We start from the raw sequence: 20,491 nt of genomic DNA on the forward strand, positions 1-20,491 counted from the left end.
TGCCGTCATCAGAGAGAACATAATTGATGACAGTAGCAAACGCTGCTCCAAATGTGCCAGGCTCCAGGCTGAGGGCTTCCGAAGTCACACCTGAATGCAGTCCTCACAGCAGCGGTGGGCAGCAGGGGGCATCCACAGGGGGGGAAACAGAGACTGGAGATTTTGGGGAGCCTGGCCCAGAGTCGCGGAGCCGGGAAGAGGCAGCACGTGACGTGACCCCAGTGTGCTTAACTACAAACCTTGCGGCTCCTGGCCACACCTCTGCCTTCCTAGGGGGTATTCGTGGCGTTAATACACAAAGACATCAGCAGCCCTTCGTGCTGCGTGGGGGTGGCCGTGTCTCTTACCGGCTCCCAAAAGGTTATAAAGTGCAGAAGGTTATAAAATAGAATCTCTCAGGGAGAGTGGTGTCTTTTCCCACTTTCGGGAAAACACCATAGATCTGTGGAGAACATTTTATGCAAATTGACCCGGCCCCAGCAGCGGAAATGTGTGCAAGACTCACTGTGCTCAGAGCAGCGACCAGGGTGCTAAGCCACAGCCCAAGTCCCTCAGAAGGGAGGCCTGGAGCATCCCCCAGGCAGTAGCAAGCCACGGGGAACAAACCCCCTCCCTGGAAATTTCAGAAAGCAGGTGGCACTCCCCAGGCCATTCCCCTTGGCTCCTTTGTTCCATGTTTCCAAATTAGAAGCGCCCCCAAAGCCCAGGCACTTGAACGAACAGACAGTTGTGAAAGAGACACCCCTTAGAAGAAACTGGCTGGCTTTCCTGTGGAAAGGTATTCTAGAACTTTGACCCAATGCTTTAGACTCAATCATATAGGTACACTTGCCCCTGGGTCCCTTGACAGTTTTTAAAAATAGACCTAATACAGCCATTTTGGGTTCACAGCACAATTGAGCCAAAGGTACAGAGAGCGTCCCATACACTCCCCACCTCCCTCCACAGCCCCCCCCTCCAGGATCAACATCCCACGTCACAGCAGTGCCTTCATCACCATCACCTGTGACTCATCATTATCACCATGGACCGAATGTCTGTGCCACCCTCCCCCCCCCATATGTTGAAGCCCCATGCCCCAGGTGATGGCTTTCGTGGGCGGAGCCTTTGGGAGGTGACAGGTCATGAAGACAGAGCCTCCTTGGTGGGGTCAGGGCCCTTATATGGGGGACTCCAGAGAGCTCCCTCCCCCCTTCCGCCGTGGGAGGACACAGAAAGAAGACGGGCATCCGTGGACCGGGAAGCGGGCTCTCACCAGACGCCCATCTGCTGTGACCCTTGATCTTGGACTTGCCAGCCTCGAGACCTGTGGGAAACAAAGGCTTGTTTAAGCTGCCCAGCCTGTGTGATTTTGCCATAGCATCCCGACTGAAGGCACACTCAGAGTCCACAGTTGACGTTAGGGGGTGTTCTTGCTGGTGGACATTCCATGGGTGTGGACAAACGTATACACGTGGACCCGTCCATTGTGGTATCGTACAGAATGGTCTCACTGCCCCCATCCCGCCAAATCCCCTGCGGCACCTGTTCGTTCCCCCTCCCTCTCGTCCTTGGTGGCCCCTGACATTTTACTGTCTCCATAGCTGTGCCTTTTCCAGAATGTCATAGAGTTGGAATCCTGTAGACGGTAGCCTTTCCAGATTGCCTGATTTCACTCAGGAATACGCACTTAAGGTTCCTTCATATCGTTTCAGGGCTGGGCAGCTCTTTTCTTTTTAGTGCTGAACATCATTCCATCATCTGCACAGACCACAGTTTATTCACCCCTCAGCTACCGGAGGATACCTGGGCTGCTCCCAGGGTGTGCGTGGGTTCGTGTAAGGGTTTTATAGCTTGTCACAGCTTTTCCTTGCGTGTTCTCTCGACCCCTTCGAAGCCGGCCGGAAGGAACACATAGTGAAAAAGGCAAGAGCATGGAGAGCTTGGCCATGGATCTCCGAGCTGTGTGACTTAGGGCAATTCACTCACCTCTCTGGGCGTCTTTTCCCTTTTCTGTAAAATGTGGGGGAAGGGATTCCTCCATTGGAATGGGTGAGAGGTCAGAGCGGCCGGGGACGCGGGGAGTCCGAGCACACCCAGCCCTCAGCAGGCACGCTGTCATCGTCCCATAACCATCCTGCTAGACAGACAAGGGAAGCTGTTGAGAGATGAGATCCAGTGATTCACTGAGGTGCCGGGGTGCTGACAGCCAGCCCTCTCCCCGTGTGCGCCTCTGAAACGCCAACGCCTCCAGCCTAAGCTTTACGGGTACGAACTTCAGATATTAAATGCCACATTCTGCTTTCTGCTGCCCGACCTCCCCCCTGCACCGTATGCACATACACACGCAACTCCTAAAGTGCTGAAAACAAAAGCAAGCAGAGATCATTCTAATAACAACAAAGACTGGCTCCCGGGGAGCTAGCAGGTTCCCTTCCCCCTCCAGGCATCCCTCGGTTATCTGGCTCTGCTCCTGAGTTATGCGCCCTCTCCCATCCTGGGATCCGCTGAGGCTGTCCGTCAGCGTCTGGCATTTCAAGGCACGTTCTACCAAGGCAAGGCGAGGACGCCCGAAGTGTCACAGCGATGCCTTGCCCCCACTGCCCAGGTCAAGGGTGTGCCACACGATTCAGACTGCACCCGGCTCCTGTCTCCAAATTCTGTCCTCCCCCGGTGTCTGCGGCCACTGCCTCCTCCCTCCCTCCTCTTCCTCTCCTGCCCTCCTCCTCCCTTTTCCTCTCCACCTCCTCCTGCCTCCTCCCTCCTCTTCCTCCCCCTCCCTCCCCCTCCTTCCTCCTCCTTCCCTTCTTTCCCTCCTTCCTGTCCTCCTCTCTCCTCTACCTCCTCCTTCCTCTCCCACTCCTCCCCCCCCCACTTACCCTGTGTCTTGCCCTCCATGCACCTGCATTCCCCCCTGCATAGCTTCCAGCTGTGACCTCATGGACACACTTCTCCGCCAGCCTTCCAGGCCTTGTGGGGTCACCAGCTTGCACACTCAACCCCCTCTCTCAGCCAGACTTCCTCTCTGTCAACTCGTCTTGGTCCTTCTCCTCCTTCCTGCTTTTGTGGGTGTCTCTCCCATCCCACAAATGCCCTCCCGCACCCCAAATTGGCCCAGTGGCTAGCAGGTGGGAAGGGTGGGGCGCTCGAAGAGACTCCTCTATCAGAGCGGGGATGGGCCAACACCGCAAAGGTCCCTGGCAAGGAGCAGCGGACTCAAGAGGCATCACTTCAAGGCACAGAGGGGACCGGCACTGGGTCTAAAGCTGGAGATGCGGAGGGTGGGCAGAGTCGTGCCCGCTCAGAGCTCTGCCGGCGTCGGGCGAACCCAGATGCTAACGCGAAATATACACGCGGCTGCAGTGACGCCCCAGGGACAACCGGGCGCCGTTTGGGTCACGGTTTGAACAGCCCCCTTGCACACGGGAACCAGCCGGCGTCTTCCAAGTAAACTTACTACCATCTTTCAACACAGAGCAGGGAGGCAGAAGATCACAGCCACCCTCACCGAGGAGAAAGCCTGTTTTCTCGAGACAGTGGGTGGCTGAGCCCAAGAAGGGGCTCGCGGTCTCTGTGACTGGGGAGCCGGATGGCAAGAGGCTGCTGTTTAGCCGTGTGGTGCGCGACCCGCACGCCTTTAAAAAAGCAGTATAATTTCTATCATACGCGGAGCTCCAGAAATCCTGCCACCTTCTCCTGTCGTGCACCTTCCACCTTCTCCTTGAATCGTGAACGTTGATGGCACGTGGTTATTCGGCAGCTGCACCTACTGCCTCGTGGACGTAGGATGGTTTAAGAGGCTAAGAACTGAAAAGGTCTGCGTGTGTTTTTGCCAAAACAGAAGTTTCGGCCTGTGAGCCCTTTTCCAGGACAGCCGTGGAGCATTTGACAATGCTTCCCGTTTGCGACGCAGCCTCTGCCTAGAATAAGTGCCAGTAACTGTTGGGACTGAGTCCTGGGTTTCCGCCCCTAACTGGGGGACGAGGCCTGCGGTCACGGCAGGAGAGCAGGGTGTTTCTGAAGCCCGAGGTGACATCTATCTGTTGAGCTTACAATCCCGGAGCGTGGATTCTGTGCCAGGCACAGCAGTGAGGTGTGGGGTGCAGTGGGTGCACGAGGCAGACCAGGTCTCCCCCTGCCCCCCTGCTCTCCCGCTGCTTGTATCCTGGCAGGGGTGGAATCCTGTCAGAGGATCCTGTCGGGTAGGGGGAAGCGAATCAGGATGGGGGTGGGGTGAAGGACGGGAGAAAGCAGATGGGAGGAGGTCTCAGAGAAGGAGGCAAGGCAGCAAGGAACTGAGGACAGGGGACACAGGCAAAAGGGACAGCACGTGCAAAGGCCCTGTGGAGGGTCCAGGTTGGGCTGGCGTTGGGAGTCCCCGGTGTGGACACTCATGTGCAAAGGCCGGGGTCCAGCAGGGGAATGTTCTTTGCTTTCATGGGATTCCTAAAGGGTGAAAAGCACCCAGGGCCAGCCACGCTCAGACTCCTTTGGGGGCACAAGTCTGCACCCCGGACTCCATTCAGTCCTTTAGAGGACCCCTGGGGCCTCCCTCGGTTACTGCCACCGTGAGACCCCGCCGTCACTTTGAGGCTCTGCTCAACGCTGCCCTGCACGGTGACCCCAGTCTGGCTTATTCACTGGGGCTCACCCCACAGGTGAGGACCAGTCACTGCCTCCCTCTTTCTCTCCCTGCCCTTGTCCACACAATCAAGCCCTGTCTGCACCTCCCAGAGAATAGTCCGCTTTTCACAGGCTCCGATAATGAGTCATTTACCCCACAGGGTTAATGGCAGGGTTTCCCGCTGGTGATATAAAAAGGTAAAATTTCGGGGACATTGACTCACGTGTGTTCAGAAGTCGTGCCTTCATGCATACACTATTCACCATGTATATATAGTTATAAAATTATGTATCTGTTTCCATTTAGACTATTTTTATATGTATATAGAAGTTCCTAGTTTAACTTTTTAAGTCTCTTTTGACTTCCAAGGTCCTGACCCTAATTCCAGAGTGACGGGCTGAGAGATTCAGTCCTATCACTTGGCGGTTACAAGACCTGAGTTGATTACTTAGGGCCTCTAGACTGCGCTCACCTCCCCTGCAAAGCAGTGATATTAATAGTGCCCACCCCAAAAGAGGATTAAAGGAGCAGTCAGGGACCGATCGTCCAGCACATAGTACGCACACATTAAAGTTTCTCCTATACAGCAGGCAGGAAAATCTTGAAAAAGTCCTACATTCATTCAACAAACATTCTTATGCACCTGTTACGTGCCAAGGTGTCACGCCAGGCCCTGGGACTGCAGAGAGGAATTAGGCGGCCACCAAGGGCCTAGAGAGGTAGGGCACGAGTGGCACACGTAAGGCTGCCCAACCGGCGTGGGCTCCGCCCCACCGGCGTGGGCTCCGCCCACCCGCCGGGGCACGGGCTGACCGAGCTTCCGGTTCTCTGGGGGCACAGAGCCGGGGCTCATGTGACCGGCTCTGGCCAATGAGCTGTGGAGGAAAGGGATCCACGGCTCTTGAAGGCTGGACCGCTTCATTCCCAGGGCAGGATCTCTCTGTCTTGCCCCTGGCGAGGTGGTAGGAGAGACAGCTCTTGAAAACTCAGGCTCCTGAGTGACTGGAGGAGCAGAGCTCCTGCCAACCTGGGACTGGCCCAACAGGAAGTCACTGAGACTTGGGATGGCCTCTCACTGGGGCTACACCAGCCTCACGTGACTGATACAGCCACTAGGCAAATCAGTCACACAGCAATCTGGCTAAGGGCAACCACGCAGAACTTACAGAGAAGCATGTAATGAATTCCTTTGCGAAGAAATGTATGTATACCTTTAAATTTTTTTAATGCTTATATATGTTTGAGAGAGAGAGGGAGAAATGGAATCTGAAGCCTGCAGGGTCCAGGTTCCTAGCTGTCAGCACAGAGCTGGATGTGGGGCTCGAACCCATGGACCATGAGATCATGAGCTGAGCCAGAGTTGGACGCTTAACCCACTGAGCCACCCAGGCGCCCCATATGCATATCTTTAACATCCTGTTTGGAAAACATCTATAGGACTCTACTGGATTTCTTGCATCTTTGTATGAATTGTGGCAATTAATTGTGGCTTGAATTATAAGGCAGAAAAGTTCCTTAGAGAATCAGCTTTTTTTTTTTTTTAATGTAACGACCATAGGTAATGTGATTGAGCCCATGGCTGTTGACGATTATTTTTCAGAAACGTCCAGAACGCAAGGAGAAGGGACACCAGGGCCAAGTTGGTCCCCACATTGGGTCTTGCGACTCCTTCCATGGAAAGGTGTTTGCTTTGTGGCACTTTCCTTCTTAACTTTTCAGAGTGACAGGCGTGTTTTTTCCCCATTTTTTGTTTTCATTTTGAAAAAATGTCAAGCTTACGGGAAAGGTGCAAGACCAGTGCCCAGTGAATCCCCACGCACCATAGGTTAGAGATTTTACCTCACTTGCCATTTGAGATGGGTCTCCCTTTCTCCCTCCCCCCCCCCCCTGCCGTTCACTGTGGTACAAGTTGCAGCAAGGATGACACGAACCCTAAACACTTTGACGTGTACCTTCCAGAAACGAGGACGTGTCCTTGCTTGGCCACACGCGGTGATGACACTCGAGAATTTTAACCCCGATACAAGATTATTCTCGAACGTGCACTCCAGATTCACATTTCCCCAGGGGCTCTCGAAACTTCCTCTGTTTGCTTTTGAAATTTCCTCCGTTCACGATCAAGCACTGCCTATGGTTCTCCGGCTTCTTTTGTCTTCCCACCAAGGATCGCCCTCCCCCCTGTTCTTTCGCACTGTCCACGGTGCCACGTGGACTTCAACTCCCGAGAAAGGCCTCGCTCTGCGAAATGGGCTCCGAGAGGTTTCATCATGGACACACCTGCTGTCCCGGAAAACAGATAATTGCTAGGAGCCGGACGATGATGGATTTTTAAGCAGCACCACGGATTCTGCTCATCCCAACGGTTCATCGGGTCCCAGGTAGATTTGGGAAGCCTGGGACCGCTCTTATCCCGGGTCCCTTGCCTTAAAACCTAAGGCGTCTCCTGAGCCCAAGGGGAGACTTTGAAAGGACCCTGGGACAAATGTCTTGAAAACAGAGAAGGCCCAATCTCCTTTCGCTTGTGGCCTCTTTGAATTCTCTGTTGGGCCTCAAAGGCAGAAGCTGCAGACATGTTTAGGACTCTCCCTCTGGTTAAAGCCGATGCCGCCCGCACAGCGTCCGGGACAAACGTTTTTCCGATGAGTCCCCTGAGATCCGCACCACGCCTTGGGCAGAAGGACAGCTGCCATGGGGAGACACAGTTTGTCCAACAGCCCCGGGGTGGGGGTGGGGTGGGGGGGGGCAACACGTAAACTTCTAGCCACCCGAGAGGCACAGACTTTTATTTGCTCCAAACCTCAGCGAATCTCTTGCTCCTGAGAAGTTTCAGAGACATTTTCTGTTTTCCCCGCAGATCGTGTTCTTGACACATTGCAAAGCTATGGGAAACGTTTTCCTTTTTCTTTTTTAATGTTTATTTATTATTGACAGACAGGGACAGAGCATGAGCATGGGAGGGGCCGGGAGACACAGAGTCCGAGGCAGGCTCCAGGCTCTGAGCTGTCAGCACGGAGCCGGACGCGGGGCTCGAACTCACAAACCGAGAGATCACGACCTGAGCCGAAGTCGGACGCTCAACCGACTGAGCCACCCAGGCACCCCTGTTTTGCTTCGTCTTAATCCACCGGCGGCGCTGGGGCCCGCAGTTTATTTTCAGCGTCTCTCTGACTCCACAGGTGTTTGAAGGCTTCTACTCCCGCGCTGCAATGCTCACGTGCATCCAGACGGTGGCAGCACCTCCATTGCGACCAGAACGCCCGGGTTTCCTTCTTCTTTTCCAGAGTAGTTCCCCGGTTGGCCTTCAGATGGCGCCAACACCACAGGCCCGCGGCGGCCGCCGCGTCCAGGAGCCCAATGCGCCCGGGCGGGGAGGCTACGCGGTCGGCTCGGGGGCCGGAGGTGGGGGGAGTGGGGCATGACCCGACTATCGCCCGCCTTCATCGTCGCTCATCGTTCTGGAACCACACACGGCCCTCTGCGGGCCCGATTCCGCTCTGGGCTCCGTGACCACTACATGAGCAGGGGAAGCCATCAGCCATGAGTTAGGAGCCCCCGATCCAAAATACGCTGGCAGGTTAAAGCAAAGATCGGAAACATGGTTTTCGCAAAGTCCAGGTGTGTGGAAGGTGTTGTTATGATAACCTGTGCAAACATCTCGCCCGGAGTCCTACTGAGCGGAGAAGAAACCTAATTCCAGGGGCAAAGGAAAATGTCTCTCTCACCTTTTCTATCTGGATTGTAAGGATTTCTTTCCTCCCCACCCCGCTTTTTTTTGGGGGGGGGAGGGGGTGGGGGGGCAATAGTAATTTTGGCCACTCAAGCAGGGGCTTTCCAGATGACATTATTTTAAACCTGGACACGCTTATAAATACAAACTCAGACAGAAACTATCATTTTTGAATCTATTTTCCATGGTCCACAGTTATTTTGGGTTTAGCTCTGTGCTGTGATAAAGTTTTTTTTTTTTTTAAGGCACCTCATAAAAGCAGAGGGAATAATATTTCTCCAGGAAGCCTACAGACCGAGGAGTGTTTCTTGGTCAATAGTTTGCATTTCCGGTAAAATTGTGAGAAATCGAGGTGCGTGGCAGGCCATCCGGGAGGAAGATGTATATATACACACACATATATTTATTTTATAAAATGGAGCTGAACATATTAAAAAATAATAAAGTCAAATCGTTCACCTGTGAGCTGAGGACTGGGAAACTTTATTTTACTTCGTTGCAAAAAAAAAAAAATTAAGTTAGAGAAAGACTCGGGGACCCATAAAAAATATAGTGTTTCAGAAGTAGAACTATTCAAGAGACTAGCAACCTGGTTTGTGCTTTGCCTCTGATTGTGAATTCATCAGGAGAGCATACCATTCATAGATGACGCACACAAACACTTTTCTTTTGTTCCTTTATTGAAAATGAATGGCACGTCTCCACTGCCTTCTCTCGCCTCCCCAAAGCTGAGCGCCCTCGGATTCTCTCACACCCCTTTCCCGGGAATCAGGCAAGCGCCTGACGGAACAGGGGTAGGGTGGGGGCCCAAACCACGCAAGTTGTATCTTTGTTCTTCCCTACCCAACCGAGGGACGACCTCCAGAAGAATTCTGACCAGCCTTTAGCCCTTCTTATGAGCGTCCTTCCCCCTCCAGGGGAAGCGGGTAAGTGTGATCCGATCGCCCGAGGTGTTGGGGGAATAAATATTCAGTCCACAGATGAACTGACTTTCCGGGGTACCCAGAGGAAAGGGGAAAGCTTTGAAGGGCGCCGACCTCGGGTCGCTCCAGGTCAGTATCTCGACCGTATCAGCTCTGGAGGTGTCCCAGCCGTTTGGGATGGCTTACCCCGTCCTCCCACGGAGCCCTGGTGCCCCAGTCACCTTATCAAACGCCAGCCAAACAAAAAGGACCGGCGCAGAGTAAGTCAGCCTGGAGAGTCCCCAAGAGGCTTTGGCGGGAGCGGGAGGTGGGCACTGCGCCCCGGGGCTGGCGATCCAGCGCACGGGGCTGGGGGCAGCTTCCTCGCCCCGAGCGCGCCCTGCCCCGCGCCGCGGACGCGCGTCTTGGGGCGCAGCCCCCGCGGGAAGCAGGCTCGGGTTTCCCCTCGCGGGCTCTGCCTGGGCCGGGCGGCTGGCTGCATTGTTCCCGGCTTCGGGGAGCGCGGGAGCCGGCTTGTCCAAGGGAATTTATCTCTGGGAAAAGGGAGAGGCACTGCGCAGCTGGACGTGGGGGCCGCAAGCGTCGACGCGGCTGGGGGATGCGGGAAATTAGCGGAACGAGGCCGCTCTGTTTCCCCGAACCCCACAAAACTGCTCACGGGGCCGCCGACGATTTGCCGAACCCGCGGCGCACTTAGAGGATTAAATTCTCAAGGCATTTGCCCCTTCCCCACCCGGACACTCCCCTGCAAGCCGGCGCGGCCTGCCTCCTCCGTGGAGGCGAGGGGCATTCATTCAGTTTCCAGAATTTGCCTCTAAAAGCTTTGCAGGTCATCTTGACGGCCCAAACCTGCAAACCCTCTGTCGATTATTAATTATTTGCTTCAATGATGACAACATCGGGGGGCGGGGGGGGGGGCTTGCATTCCAATCCAGCACGCTCGCTTAGAATCCATTGCACCTGGGCCCCCCTAATTAGGAAATCTAATTATTCGCCTCATCACTCATTAATAAGAAAAACAGTCCCGGGGTCTTTGCTACTTACAGGGTCTTGGGGGAGATATTGGACTACATTAATCGATTCGATTTTATATTTCAGATGAACTTTATCTGCAAAGGAGCATGGGTGTCTTTGCTCCCACCACCCCCCCTCCCCGGGGGCATGCTGGCCCATTAACCAAAATGTGATAATGAAATAATTTTTAATAAGATATCACTCTTTTTAAAAAATCTTTTCAAGTTGAGCCTGAACTGCAGAAAAGTCTGGTCCAGCGCAGCTGGGTCTTAGAGCCGACGGATTCCGGCGCTCCTCGCCCTGATTGGTGCCGACTCCCCACAGCTGCCTGGCTATTGGCGCAAAGTCCCCGGAGGGGGCGTGGCCGGACGAAAGTAAAAACTTGCTTTCAGCAAGAAGACTTTTGAAACTTTTCCCAATCCCTAAAAGGGACTTTGCCTCTTTTTCCGGGCTCGGCGGGACAGCCACTCAGGACCCCGGCTCGCTGACCCTCGGGGCTGCCTCTTTGCTGGGGGGCTAGGAGAGCCGCCTTCCCCCCGTTGGCGCGGACACAGGGGCCGTCCGCGGTCCGCTGCGCGCGTGGCGCCTCCACTGCGTCCCCGCCGCCCGCCCCGGCTGCCACCCTCCGGTCCCGAGAGCCAGCGAGAGAGCGAGCGAGTGAGCGAGCGAGCAGGGGCCGGCGCTGCGCTCGCCGGGGCGCGCCCTCCAGGATGCCGATCCGCCCGGTCCGCTGACAACCGAGCGCCCCTTCTCCGCGCGCGGGCGGGCACCCAGCGCCGGCGCCTCCCCCGCCTCGCCCCCGAGGCTTCCCGGCGCCCGGGGCTCTCCCCTTCCCACCCCCACCCCCCCCCGCGCCCCCGCCCCGCCACCCCCGCCGGCTCCCTTCCTCTCGCCCTCTCGCTCCCTCGCTCTCTCTCGCTTTCGCAGGGCCTTCCCCGCGGTCCGTGCGCGCGGGCGGCGGCGAGCCGTCTCGGACGCAGCATGCAGGCGCGCTACTCCGTGTCCGACCCCAACGCCTTGGGAGTGGTGCCCTACTTGAGCGAGCAAAATTACTACCGGGCGGCGGGCGGCTACGGCGGCATGGCCAGCCCCATGGGCGTCTACTCCGGCCCCCCGGAGCAGTACGGCGCGGGCATGGGCCGCTCCTACGCGCCCTACCACCACCACCAGCCCGCGGCGCCCAAGGACCTCGTCAAGCCGCCCTACAGCTACATCGCGCTCATCACCATGGCCATCCAGAACGCGCCCGAGAAGAAGATCACGCTGAACGGCATCTACCAGTTCATCATGGACCGCTTCCCCTTCTACCGCGAGAACAAGCAGGGCTGGCAAAACAGCATCCGCCACAACCTGTCGCTCAACGAGTGCTTCGTCAAGGTGCCCCGCGACGACAAGAAGCCGGGCAAGGGCAGCTACTGGACGCTGGACCCGGACTCCTACAACATGTTCGAGAACGGCAGCTTCCTGCGGCGCCGCCGGCGCTTCAAGAAAAAGGACGTGCCCAAGGACAAGGAGGAGCGGGCCCACCTCAAGGAGCCGCCCCCGGCCGCGGCCAAGGGCGCCCCGGCCGGGCCCCCTCTAGCGGACGCCCCCAAGGACGTCGAGAAGAAGCTGGTGATCAAGACCGAGGCGGCGTCGCCCGCGCTGCCGGCCATCACCAAGGTGGAGACGCTGAGCCCCGAGAGCGCGCTGCAGGGCAGTCCGCGCAGCGCGGCCTCCACGCCCGCCGGCTCCCCCGACGGCTCGCTGCCCGAGCACCACGCCGGCGCGCCCAACGGGCTGCCCGGCTTCAGCGTGGAGAACATCATGACGCTGCGAACGTCGCCGCCGGGCGGCGAGCTGAGCCCCGCGTCCGGGCGCGCGGGCCTGGTGGTGCCGCCGCTGGCGCTGTCGTACGCGGCCGCGCCGCCCGCCGCCTACGGCCAGCCGTGCGCGCAGGGCCTGGAGGCCGGGGGCGCGGGGGGCTACCAGTGCAGCATGCGCGCCATGAGCCTGTACACCGGGGCCGAGCGGCCCGCGCACATGTGCGTCCCGCCCGCGCTGGACGAGGCCCTCTCGGACCACCCGGGCGGCCCCACGTCGCCCCTGAGCGCCCTCAACCTCGCCGCAGGCCAGGAGGGCGCGCTCGCCGCCGCCGCCGCCGCGGGCCACCACCACCAGCACCACGGCCACCACCACCCGCAGGCGCCGCCGCCCCCGCCGGCGCCCCAGCCCCAGCCGGCGCCCCAGCCCGGGGGCGCGGCCGCCGCCGCCGCCGCCGCCGCCGCCGCCGCGGCCCAGGCGGCCTCCTGGTATCTCAACCACAGCGGGGACCTGAACCACCTCCCGGGCCACACGTTCGCGGCCCAGCAGCAGACTTTCCCCAACGTCCGGGAGATGTTCAACTCCCACCGGCTGGGGGTGGAGAACGCGGCCCTCGGGGAACCGCAGGTCGGCACCAACGCGAGCTGTCAGCTGCCCTACAGATCCACGCCGGCGCTCTACCGCCACGCCGCCCCCTATTCCTACGACTGCACGAAATACTGACCTGCCTGGCCCGCTCCGGCTTCGCCTCCCACACCCGGGCCTCTCGGGCAGTCCAGGCGCGCAGAAAAAACCAAAAAATATGCCCACCAGCTTTTTTTTTCTCAGACTCAGGAGCAGAGAGAGCTCGCGCCCGGCCTCAGTCCTCTGTGAAGCTTCAGGTAACTTTAATTCGCTGCCCCGTTTCCGAGGTCCTAAAAGAACCCCCCCCCCCCACAAGGGACGCGGCCCGGCGAAATGAATATTGAGTTTTAAGCCCCCCTCCCCTCCTTCCAGGATGGTTGTGCTGAATGCTGCAGCTGGGGTTTAAAAAAAAAATTAAGTTACGGACCACATCCCAGAGCGACCCGGTAATGACTCTCTCTGTAGAGACCCCCATAGGTCTACGGGGGGGGGGGTCTCTATAGATTACGTCTGTGCTGTGTGTAATTTTAAATTTCTCTAACCGTGCTGTACAAATGTGTGCATTTGTAATCAGGCTATTTTGTTGTTGTTGTTCAGAGCCATTAATATAATATTTAAAGTTGAGTTCACTGGATAAGTTTTCATCTTGCCCAACCATTTCTAACTCCCAAAAGGAAAATTTAAGAAACCTACGTGGGTTTTTTTTTGTTTTTTTTAACGCCCTGTACACTTATGAGGCATAATTCTTTTCCCGGTGGTAGGTCTTTTACAAAACAAGGAAATAATTTATTTTGTTGTTGTTGTTGGCGGATAAAGAAGTCAAGTATCTGATACTTTTTATTTACAGAGTGTGATGGTTTTGTATAGTAGATTCCTCCCTGAGCATTCCTAAAAGAAAAAAAAAACTTTAAAAATTTAACTTCACCTGTGTTTGTCTTATGTGGTGTCAATTGTTGTACTTACCTTAAAATAAACCCATGTTGTTTTTCTGCCCCAAGTCCGGACAGTGTGTTTGTGTTCTCGCAGCTTTTAAAAACAAGGTGTGTTTGCAAATCCACCTGTTTTGATCATATTTGTTACGCAGGCGGGTGAACGCATAGACGTATACAGATGCTCGCAGGGGACTGGGGACGCTCCCCTGTTGTCTTGTTAGTGACGGAAAGGACTTTCCATGAACTCAGATCCCACCCTGGCCCAGGCAGTGGAGAAACGTCCCGGTTGGACGTGGATGTCTGAAGGACTGGGCGCCTTCACGTTATTCGCTGCAAACGTTTTGCTAAATGCAAAAAAAAAAAAAAAAGCCAATTGTCAACACAAATAGTACCACCGTTCCATCTCAAATTCGGCGATCCCCAACTGCGGAAGCAAAAGACAGGGAAGACCCAAGTTTTTCATTAGTTAACTACGAACCTGGGGGAGTCCTGCTTTCCCTCCGATTCCTAAAATGCGGACTTCCTTCCCCATCGCAATGGCTTTCCAGAAAAGAACGTGCAGTGGGCCGGAGAAGGTCCAAAGGGGATTGATTCTGGTGGCGGTTAGCTCAGAGGTGGATTTCAGACCCCTTTACGTCTTGATATGGTCTCTTAATCTTCACCCTACTGCAGTGAAAAACTGTAGAGGCTCTTCGGCCTTCGAATGTAACTTACGATGCTTTTGGAGTTCTAAATTTACCAACTCTTTCGGGACTGTAAATCACAGGGAGATGATTGCCTTTTCAGTTTTGATATCTTGTCTTTAAAAAGTTTTTAATAGCAATGAAACCATTTGTGGGGTGTGGCTGGGGCGGAGGGCGGGAGGGGGGTGAGGGGATGATTTTATTATCTCTTTCACTGGCCCAAAGGCACAATTTCCCCCCCCCCTCCCCCGCTGGTCTCTGAGTGCGAGTTTTGAGGCCGGGGCTCCAAACTGGGGATTTGTTTCCCACCCAAGGAGGTGAGCTGTACTTTGCTTAGGGCGAAGCGGGCGTAACATTTCGGGGGATGATGATTTTTCCAAAAGGTGATTTTCCTTGGTGCAGTGGCATTGAACAGAACCTGGTTTTGTGTTGTTTTAACCATGGCAGTTTGTCTCCAGGTCATGCTGATGTAGTGCTGGGGGAGGTAGGAACGTAATAAATTTCCCCGTATGTGCCACACAGATTCTTTGGATCTGTGGCCCCAGAGGTGACTAGTGGTTAAGACTTAAATGCTGCATTCTGTTCCTCTTCATAGTGCTCGGGATCGGGGAGCCCCGGCGCTTGGTGTCTGACCTCCAGCAGGCTCCCAGGCCCCCTTGCCTTGGTTGAGTAAGCTGGAGTAGCCAGCGAGGAAAGAGAGGGAGGCCAAGAGGCCCCCCGCTCCCAGCTCCCAAGGGCAGCAGAGGCCGGCCCTCCCTGCCCAGCTCCTGCGCTCCGGGGCCATTTCGTTCCTGTTCTCCAGATGATGCTGGCGCTGGTTTCCGGGAGGATAGTCCAGCCGGCTTTCTCCTTCCCCAGGCTTTTCCTAGAGTCCGCCCTGAAAGTGCGTCCTCCTCTCAAGATTCGGAGTTCAGCGGAGGTTTGAGAGACACGCAGGAAATAAAGGGGAGAGAAATGGGAAAGAATTCGGCGAGACCCGAGCTGCCACTGAAGCCACACGGGGACCTTCTGTCTCAGGGAAGGCCCCTCTGAGAGCAGTGCCTGTGCCGGGGCGCTGGCCCAGTGAACAGCTCAAGAAGGGACCCCCGCCCGCCCGGGAGACGAGCACCCTTCCATTTCCCTAGGAACGTGGGCAGCTCGAGGGATTGTGTCCGGGGCTTTCTCCAGGCCTCTGGAGGCGGCAGAGGGAGGGGTGTGTGAGGCCACGGCACGCTGGGATGCCTCGGAACCCGGAAAGCTTCCTGACCCCGAGGCCCAGGGGCCAGGGTAGGTGCGGGTAAGCTCCCCCAGGAGGCCGGCCATGTGAGCTGGACACGGTGCTCAGAGCTCGCTGGGCTCAGCGCTCCCGCCTCAGCAGCCCCGCTAGGACCTCGGGCCTGGGGACTGAGCGGCCTCGGGCGCCTCCCTCGGGGTGGGGAGATCCGGCAGCAGCGGGGAGCGGAGCATCCCGGCGGAGGCGGTGGAGGCGTCTCGGGCCGCGTTGCCAGTTCCCGCTGCCCTGGGGCGTCTGCCACCCAGCGCGCAAAGACGCAGAGACCGCGCACGGCCCCGGGCTGTCCTTGCTCCACGTATCCGCTCCCCTCCCCTTGCTTCGGCCGCTGGGTCCTCGCGAGGCCCAGGGCCTTTCAGGAAAAGGGGAAAGGAGGCCGACGGTGGAAGGGCCGGAATGTTGGTCGCGGGCTGCTGGGACTCCTGGCGGGCAGCTCTGCGGTCCGCCGAGCTCACTTAGCACAAAGCCCCGTGCAATAGCCACGTTCCCTCCTGATCCAGTAACGTGGAACCAGGCAGGTCTCAGAGCTACTGTCAATAAAGTGGGAGCAGCCCCAACACCACGGCGGAGACCGCTTCCTACAGAGTTAACCCTGCGTGCCCGACTGGCCTTGGCTGCCTGGACCGGTTCTACCCAGGGTCCAGTTGTCACAGATACGGGCCGCTGGGAAAGACTCCCAGGCTTCTGACAATCCCGAACATTCCCAGCCCCACAGAGGCTGCAGCCCGGAGAGCCTCTGTGGTTCTTGTAAGACTCGGAGACATGCCCCACGCTCACGGCTCTCGAGGGGAGAGGGACGTGTGGGGTGTGGCCCAGCCCAGGCCCCTCTCCCGAGGCCAGAGCTGAGCCTGCCGCCAGGTGGTCCTCATCCCCTGGTTCAAGTAGCCTGTCCCCACCCACACCCAAATCATGGTGACACGCGTCCCCCAGTTGCCTGAGCGTTGGCCTAGGAATTCCACGGCCACATGATGCCAGGTGAACAAACCATTTCTCCTGGCTGGCCTCAGTCTTCTTACGTGTAAAATGACCAGGTGGGTGTAAGGGCGTTTGGGGCAGCCTGGCACCTTCCTTTCGGGCATAGGCTCCTGCAGCGGGCCCTCACTTATCCCCACTCTCCTATCTGGCTGGTAAGAAATGAAGATCAGAAGTGAGAGGGAGGAGCAAATGTCCTGGGGTCCTGTGAACTTTGGTGCTTGCCTCCTAAATCTTTTGGGGCCCATCTCCTCTCTTTTACCCCAAGATTGCCTGGGGTCGCCTTTGGGCCTGGGAGAGGCTTGTAAGCTGCATTCAAAGCAGAGAGCACGGAGTCCCCAGAACACCCCCACGTCCCCCGGGGAAACTAACCCCGGTGCCTGAGTCCTTGCCTTCTCCCTCCTCGAATCCACTCCGAATCCAGAACACTGCGCGGGTGTTGGCCAGGAATTCACTGATAACCATAAACCTGAGGTGAGTGCAAAGAGAGACCCGAGAAGAGACCCGTTAATTCACAGGGAGAACTGACTCTCTCCGGAACGTGCTGGGGGTCTCAGCACCTGTGCCTCGTGCCTCAGGGAACGTGTGCCTGTGTCGTCCCAGGCGGGACGCTCCTGACCATCAGGGCGCGGTGGCCGTGGAGAAGTGGAGACCCGAGGTTTTATGCCCTGGGTGCAGCCAGGGCCAGGGTGGGGGGGGGCAGCCTCCAGGTGAGCGGGGCACAGGGGACCAGTGCCCCCAGAGGAAGCCTTCGGGCACCACATACTCGAAATGCTTTCCCAAACTTCGAGAAGCGTTCCCTGCCTGCCTCCTTTTCGCGTGGCCTCGGCTCGCCAAGGCATTTGAAACGTTTGCTTTTTGACATAGGCATGTAAGGGAGGCTGCAGGGTTTCAGACACTTTGCAGTCAGGACGGCCACCACTGCCCTGATTCGTGCAAGCCTTTCCCGGGCTTCGGCGACATTCCTGCTTCGTGGCCAACACAGAGAGACGCAGCCCGGGTACAGTGTGATTCTCGAATGTGTATGTCTGATGCTGGGGTGGTTCTGCCAGTGTCGGGCTGGTGGGGATTTGATCCCGGGACTGTGTGTGTGTGAAAAGCTGGCACGGGGCGGGGGGGGGGGGGAGGAGGCGGGCTGACAGATGGACTGGCCCCCCGGCCGCACAGATCCTGTTAAGGAAACGGAGTTGGGGAGCATGGGGAGGGCTGCCCCGGCCTGGGGTACAGCTTTGAGCTCAGTCTGTATGCCCACCCAGGCGGGAGGTCACGGAGGCCAGAGAGGCCCCTCTGACCCCCGGCTTAGTGGCCCTTGGCCCTGGGTCTTACCTTTCCCAGCAGCCCCGTGGGGGCCCTCTCTCTGCCTGCGTGTTGTTTTTACAGGCAACCTCCTCAACGAGCCTGTCTAAGCTGAATCCACACGCACCAACTGAGGGCCTCCACACAGGCCAGCGGAGGGTTCGCGTGACCTCAGGCGTGCCCCCTCTAGCTCTCTCGGCCCATTTCTCGACTGCCAAATGGTAGGACCATCAAGCAGGGTTGTGGTTGAGGACGAGTGAGCCCGACACAGGTCAGGAGAGTCCAGGCCATAGGAAGGACTCACGGCTAGCCGTCAGGGTTTACAGGGCACCAGGAGAACAGTGGTTCTTTGGTCTCGGCCAACGGTGTACGTCAGGCCACATGCTGATGTGCCCTAGCCATGTGCCCTGACTGCCCGTTTTAGACCCTTGAAATTACTGCTGGGGACAATATGGGCTCTAAGGAAATCAGTAATTTGGAAAATCCTGCCCTGTTCTCTGGGCTTCAGCAGAGCGTTATGTTCATTCCCCCCCCCCCCCCCCCAACGCAGCAGGAACCTGCTCCAGACATACCTCGCGGAGCCGCTGAGGACACCCAAGGATGTCAGGCCTCAGAGAACCCGCCTTGGCAGGAAAGCGTGTGCATTCCAAACCCCCCCCCCACCCCGTTCTGCTCTTTGTGACCTCTGTTGTCTGGGGTGTTTGGTGCCCATCTGTAAAATGGGCAAACCCGTCCCTTCCGTCTTTTGAAGATGCCGTGAGGGTTCTGGAGAGAGCTTCCACGGGGCCCTTGGCATCCACACACAGTAGCCCTATTGTAACGGGGCTGTTCCCCTGTCTGCAACACTTCCTGTTAGCTTCCTGGCCTCAGTGTCCGGTCTGCAGAATGGGAGCGGTGAGGACTTCTGTGTCTTCAAGCCAGGAGGAGGACTGACACGACCCGAGGGAGCTCTTATGAGGGTGCCAGCACCTAGTAGCGTTGGAGACGTTTCAGTGATTAATATTGCCCTTGTCACCACCATCTCCAGCGGGTTCGGGACATCAGGGAGGTGACCTGGCTGAGGAAGTCCTGTATCTTTCCACCCTCCGCTCCAACCTATCGCAGGTATGATCCGATCGTTCGTTCGTGTATGCAGACTTCGCCAACTGTGTTGACCCGGAGAAAAAGCGGTGCCGTGTTGGGAAAGATGACACAGACCGTCCATGACTGGAGCGTCTGATTTCCAGTTTGCTAAGGAGCAGAGGAAGGGGAAATGCCCTTGGGGAGGCTGGATGGGAGCACCTCCTCTCTCCCCTCCCCTCAGCCTTTTCCTCGGAGGCCTCTTGGGACCTGGCTGGTGCCTGGCCTCTGCCCAGCCTGCGCTAGGACCAGGGTGCTCCCTGCCCTCATCCCACACCCACCCCGATTTCTTCTGGGGCCCCAGAGTAGGAGCCACCAGGGTCCTTCCGGGAGCCTCCCTTCACGCAGGCTGGAAACCTCAGGGCTTTGCTGCAGGCTGGGAGATGCGGGGGCACTGACTTCCGAGAAGCCTGCAGCTTGGGGCGACGTAAAGACTACGAGCCTAGGGAGACCTTCTGTGTCCCCGCCTGGCTCTCCGGGCTACCCGCGTCAGCCTGGCCGGCTCCCAGGCTCCCCTGCCCACCCCCGACCAGGCCTCAGAACTGCTCTCAGCACACCGAGCTTCCGCACGAGGGCGCATCGGCGCCCGGACGCCGAGGGCTGGTGCCCTGCGCTCCCCGGAAATATGCCCCAGCGAGGGGCTCCTTCCTACAGTGGCCCCTCCTAGGCTCAAGTTACAAACTCGTCGCCTGGGAGCCCAGGATTCGTCCCCGCGCGGGAGCCGGGCTGGGGCGCCGCGCAGGAGCCTCCCGGGGATGCTCTGCGAGCGCGCGGGGCGGGACGCGCCTCTCCAGACCGCGACTAGAACTTGAGTTTTTTGTTTTTTGTTTTTGGGGCTTTTTTTTTTTTTTTTTTCTCTTTCCTCCTTTACTATCAGTGCCCCGCCCACCAGCCTCGCGGTCTCCGCCTGCCTCCGGCCCTCGCCCAAACGGGGCGGTGTTTACGATTGTACAAATTCAAGCTCGGGTTTGCCTTGGAGTTTAGAGGGAGCGCTGCGGCGACGCGCCTTTCCGGAGAGGCAGGGGTGCGCGTGCTGGACTTCGGGTGCCGGGGAGCTCCAGGGAGGGCTCCGGGTGCGGAGGGGCGGCGCGCCGCGACCCCCGTTTGTCTCCTCTGGGTCTGTTAGAGGGGGCGCTGAGGCCGGACCTCGAGCTGGATCCAAGCTTGAGTTTGCTGGGGGCGCGCTGGTCTGGAGAGGTTGGGTGACTCCCGGGGACCATGGAACCGCCGAGTTGCGTAAGCTCGGGCCTGAGGTTGTTTTTTCACCCCGGGGTTGAGAGGGGTGCGCCGGTGAGAGCCCGAGCGACGACAGCGCCCCTCCCCCTCCTGGCTAGAGGACTGTCCTCGACACCTAGGCCGGAGCCAGGCGGGGCCGGACGGTTGGCTGAAGTTAGAAATGCGGCGCCCTGGAGGGGCCTGGAGGTGTCCCAGCGCCTGGCCTGGCGCTCCCTCAAGCCGCTCCTGCACCCAAACCGGTTTTTCGACCCTGGTTTTGACTTCCTTTTGCGTGTCGTCAAACTTACCC

The 20,491-nt window shown here is 57.7% G+C and overlaps 1 protein-coding gene across 1 annotated transcript; it reads left to right on the top strand.

The window, feature by feature from the left end:
* The first annotated feature begins 11,248 nt into the window (after positions 1-11,248).
* Positions 11,249-12,793, top strand: FOXC2 (forkhead box C2). Its single transcript, XM_047079009.1, has one exon. It carries the CDS (start codon positions 11,249-11,251, stop codon positions 12,791-12,793), a length of 1,545 nt encoding a protein of 514 aa, XP_046934965.1.
* The last annotated feature ends 7,698 nt before the right edge of the window (positions 12,794-20,491 follow it).

This window comes from Lynx rufus, unplaced genomic scaffold (genome assembly GCF_022079265.1).
Source record: "Lynx rufus isolate CCGP_SWC_20201006 ecotype Redwood Valley unplaced genomic scaffold, mLynRuf1.p SCAF_16, whole genome shotgun sequence".
In the NCBI taxonomy this organism is placed as follows: Eukaryota; Metazoa; Chordata; class Mammalia; order Carnivora; family Felidae; genus Lynx; species Lynx rufus.

What these genes read in the sequence shown, in the direction of transcription:
- FOXC2 (XM_047079009.1), top strand. Translation starts at nt 11,249, where the DNA reads ATGCAGGCGCGCTACTCCGTGTCCGACCCCAACGCCTTGGGAGTGGTG.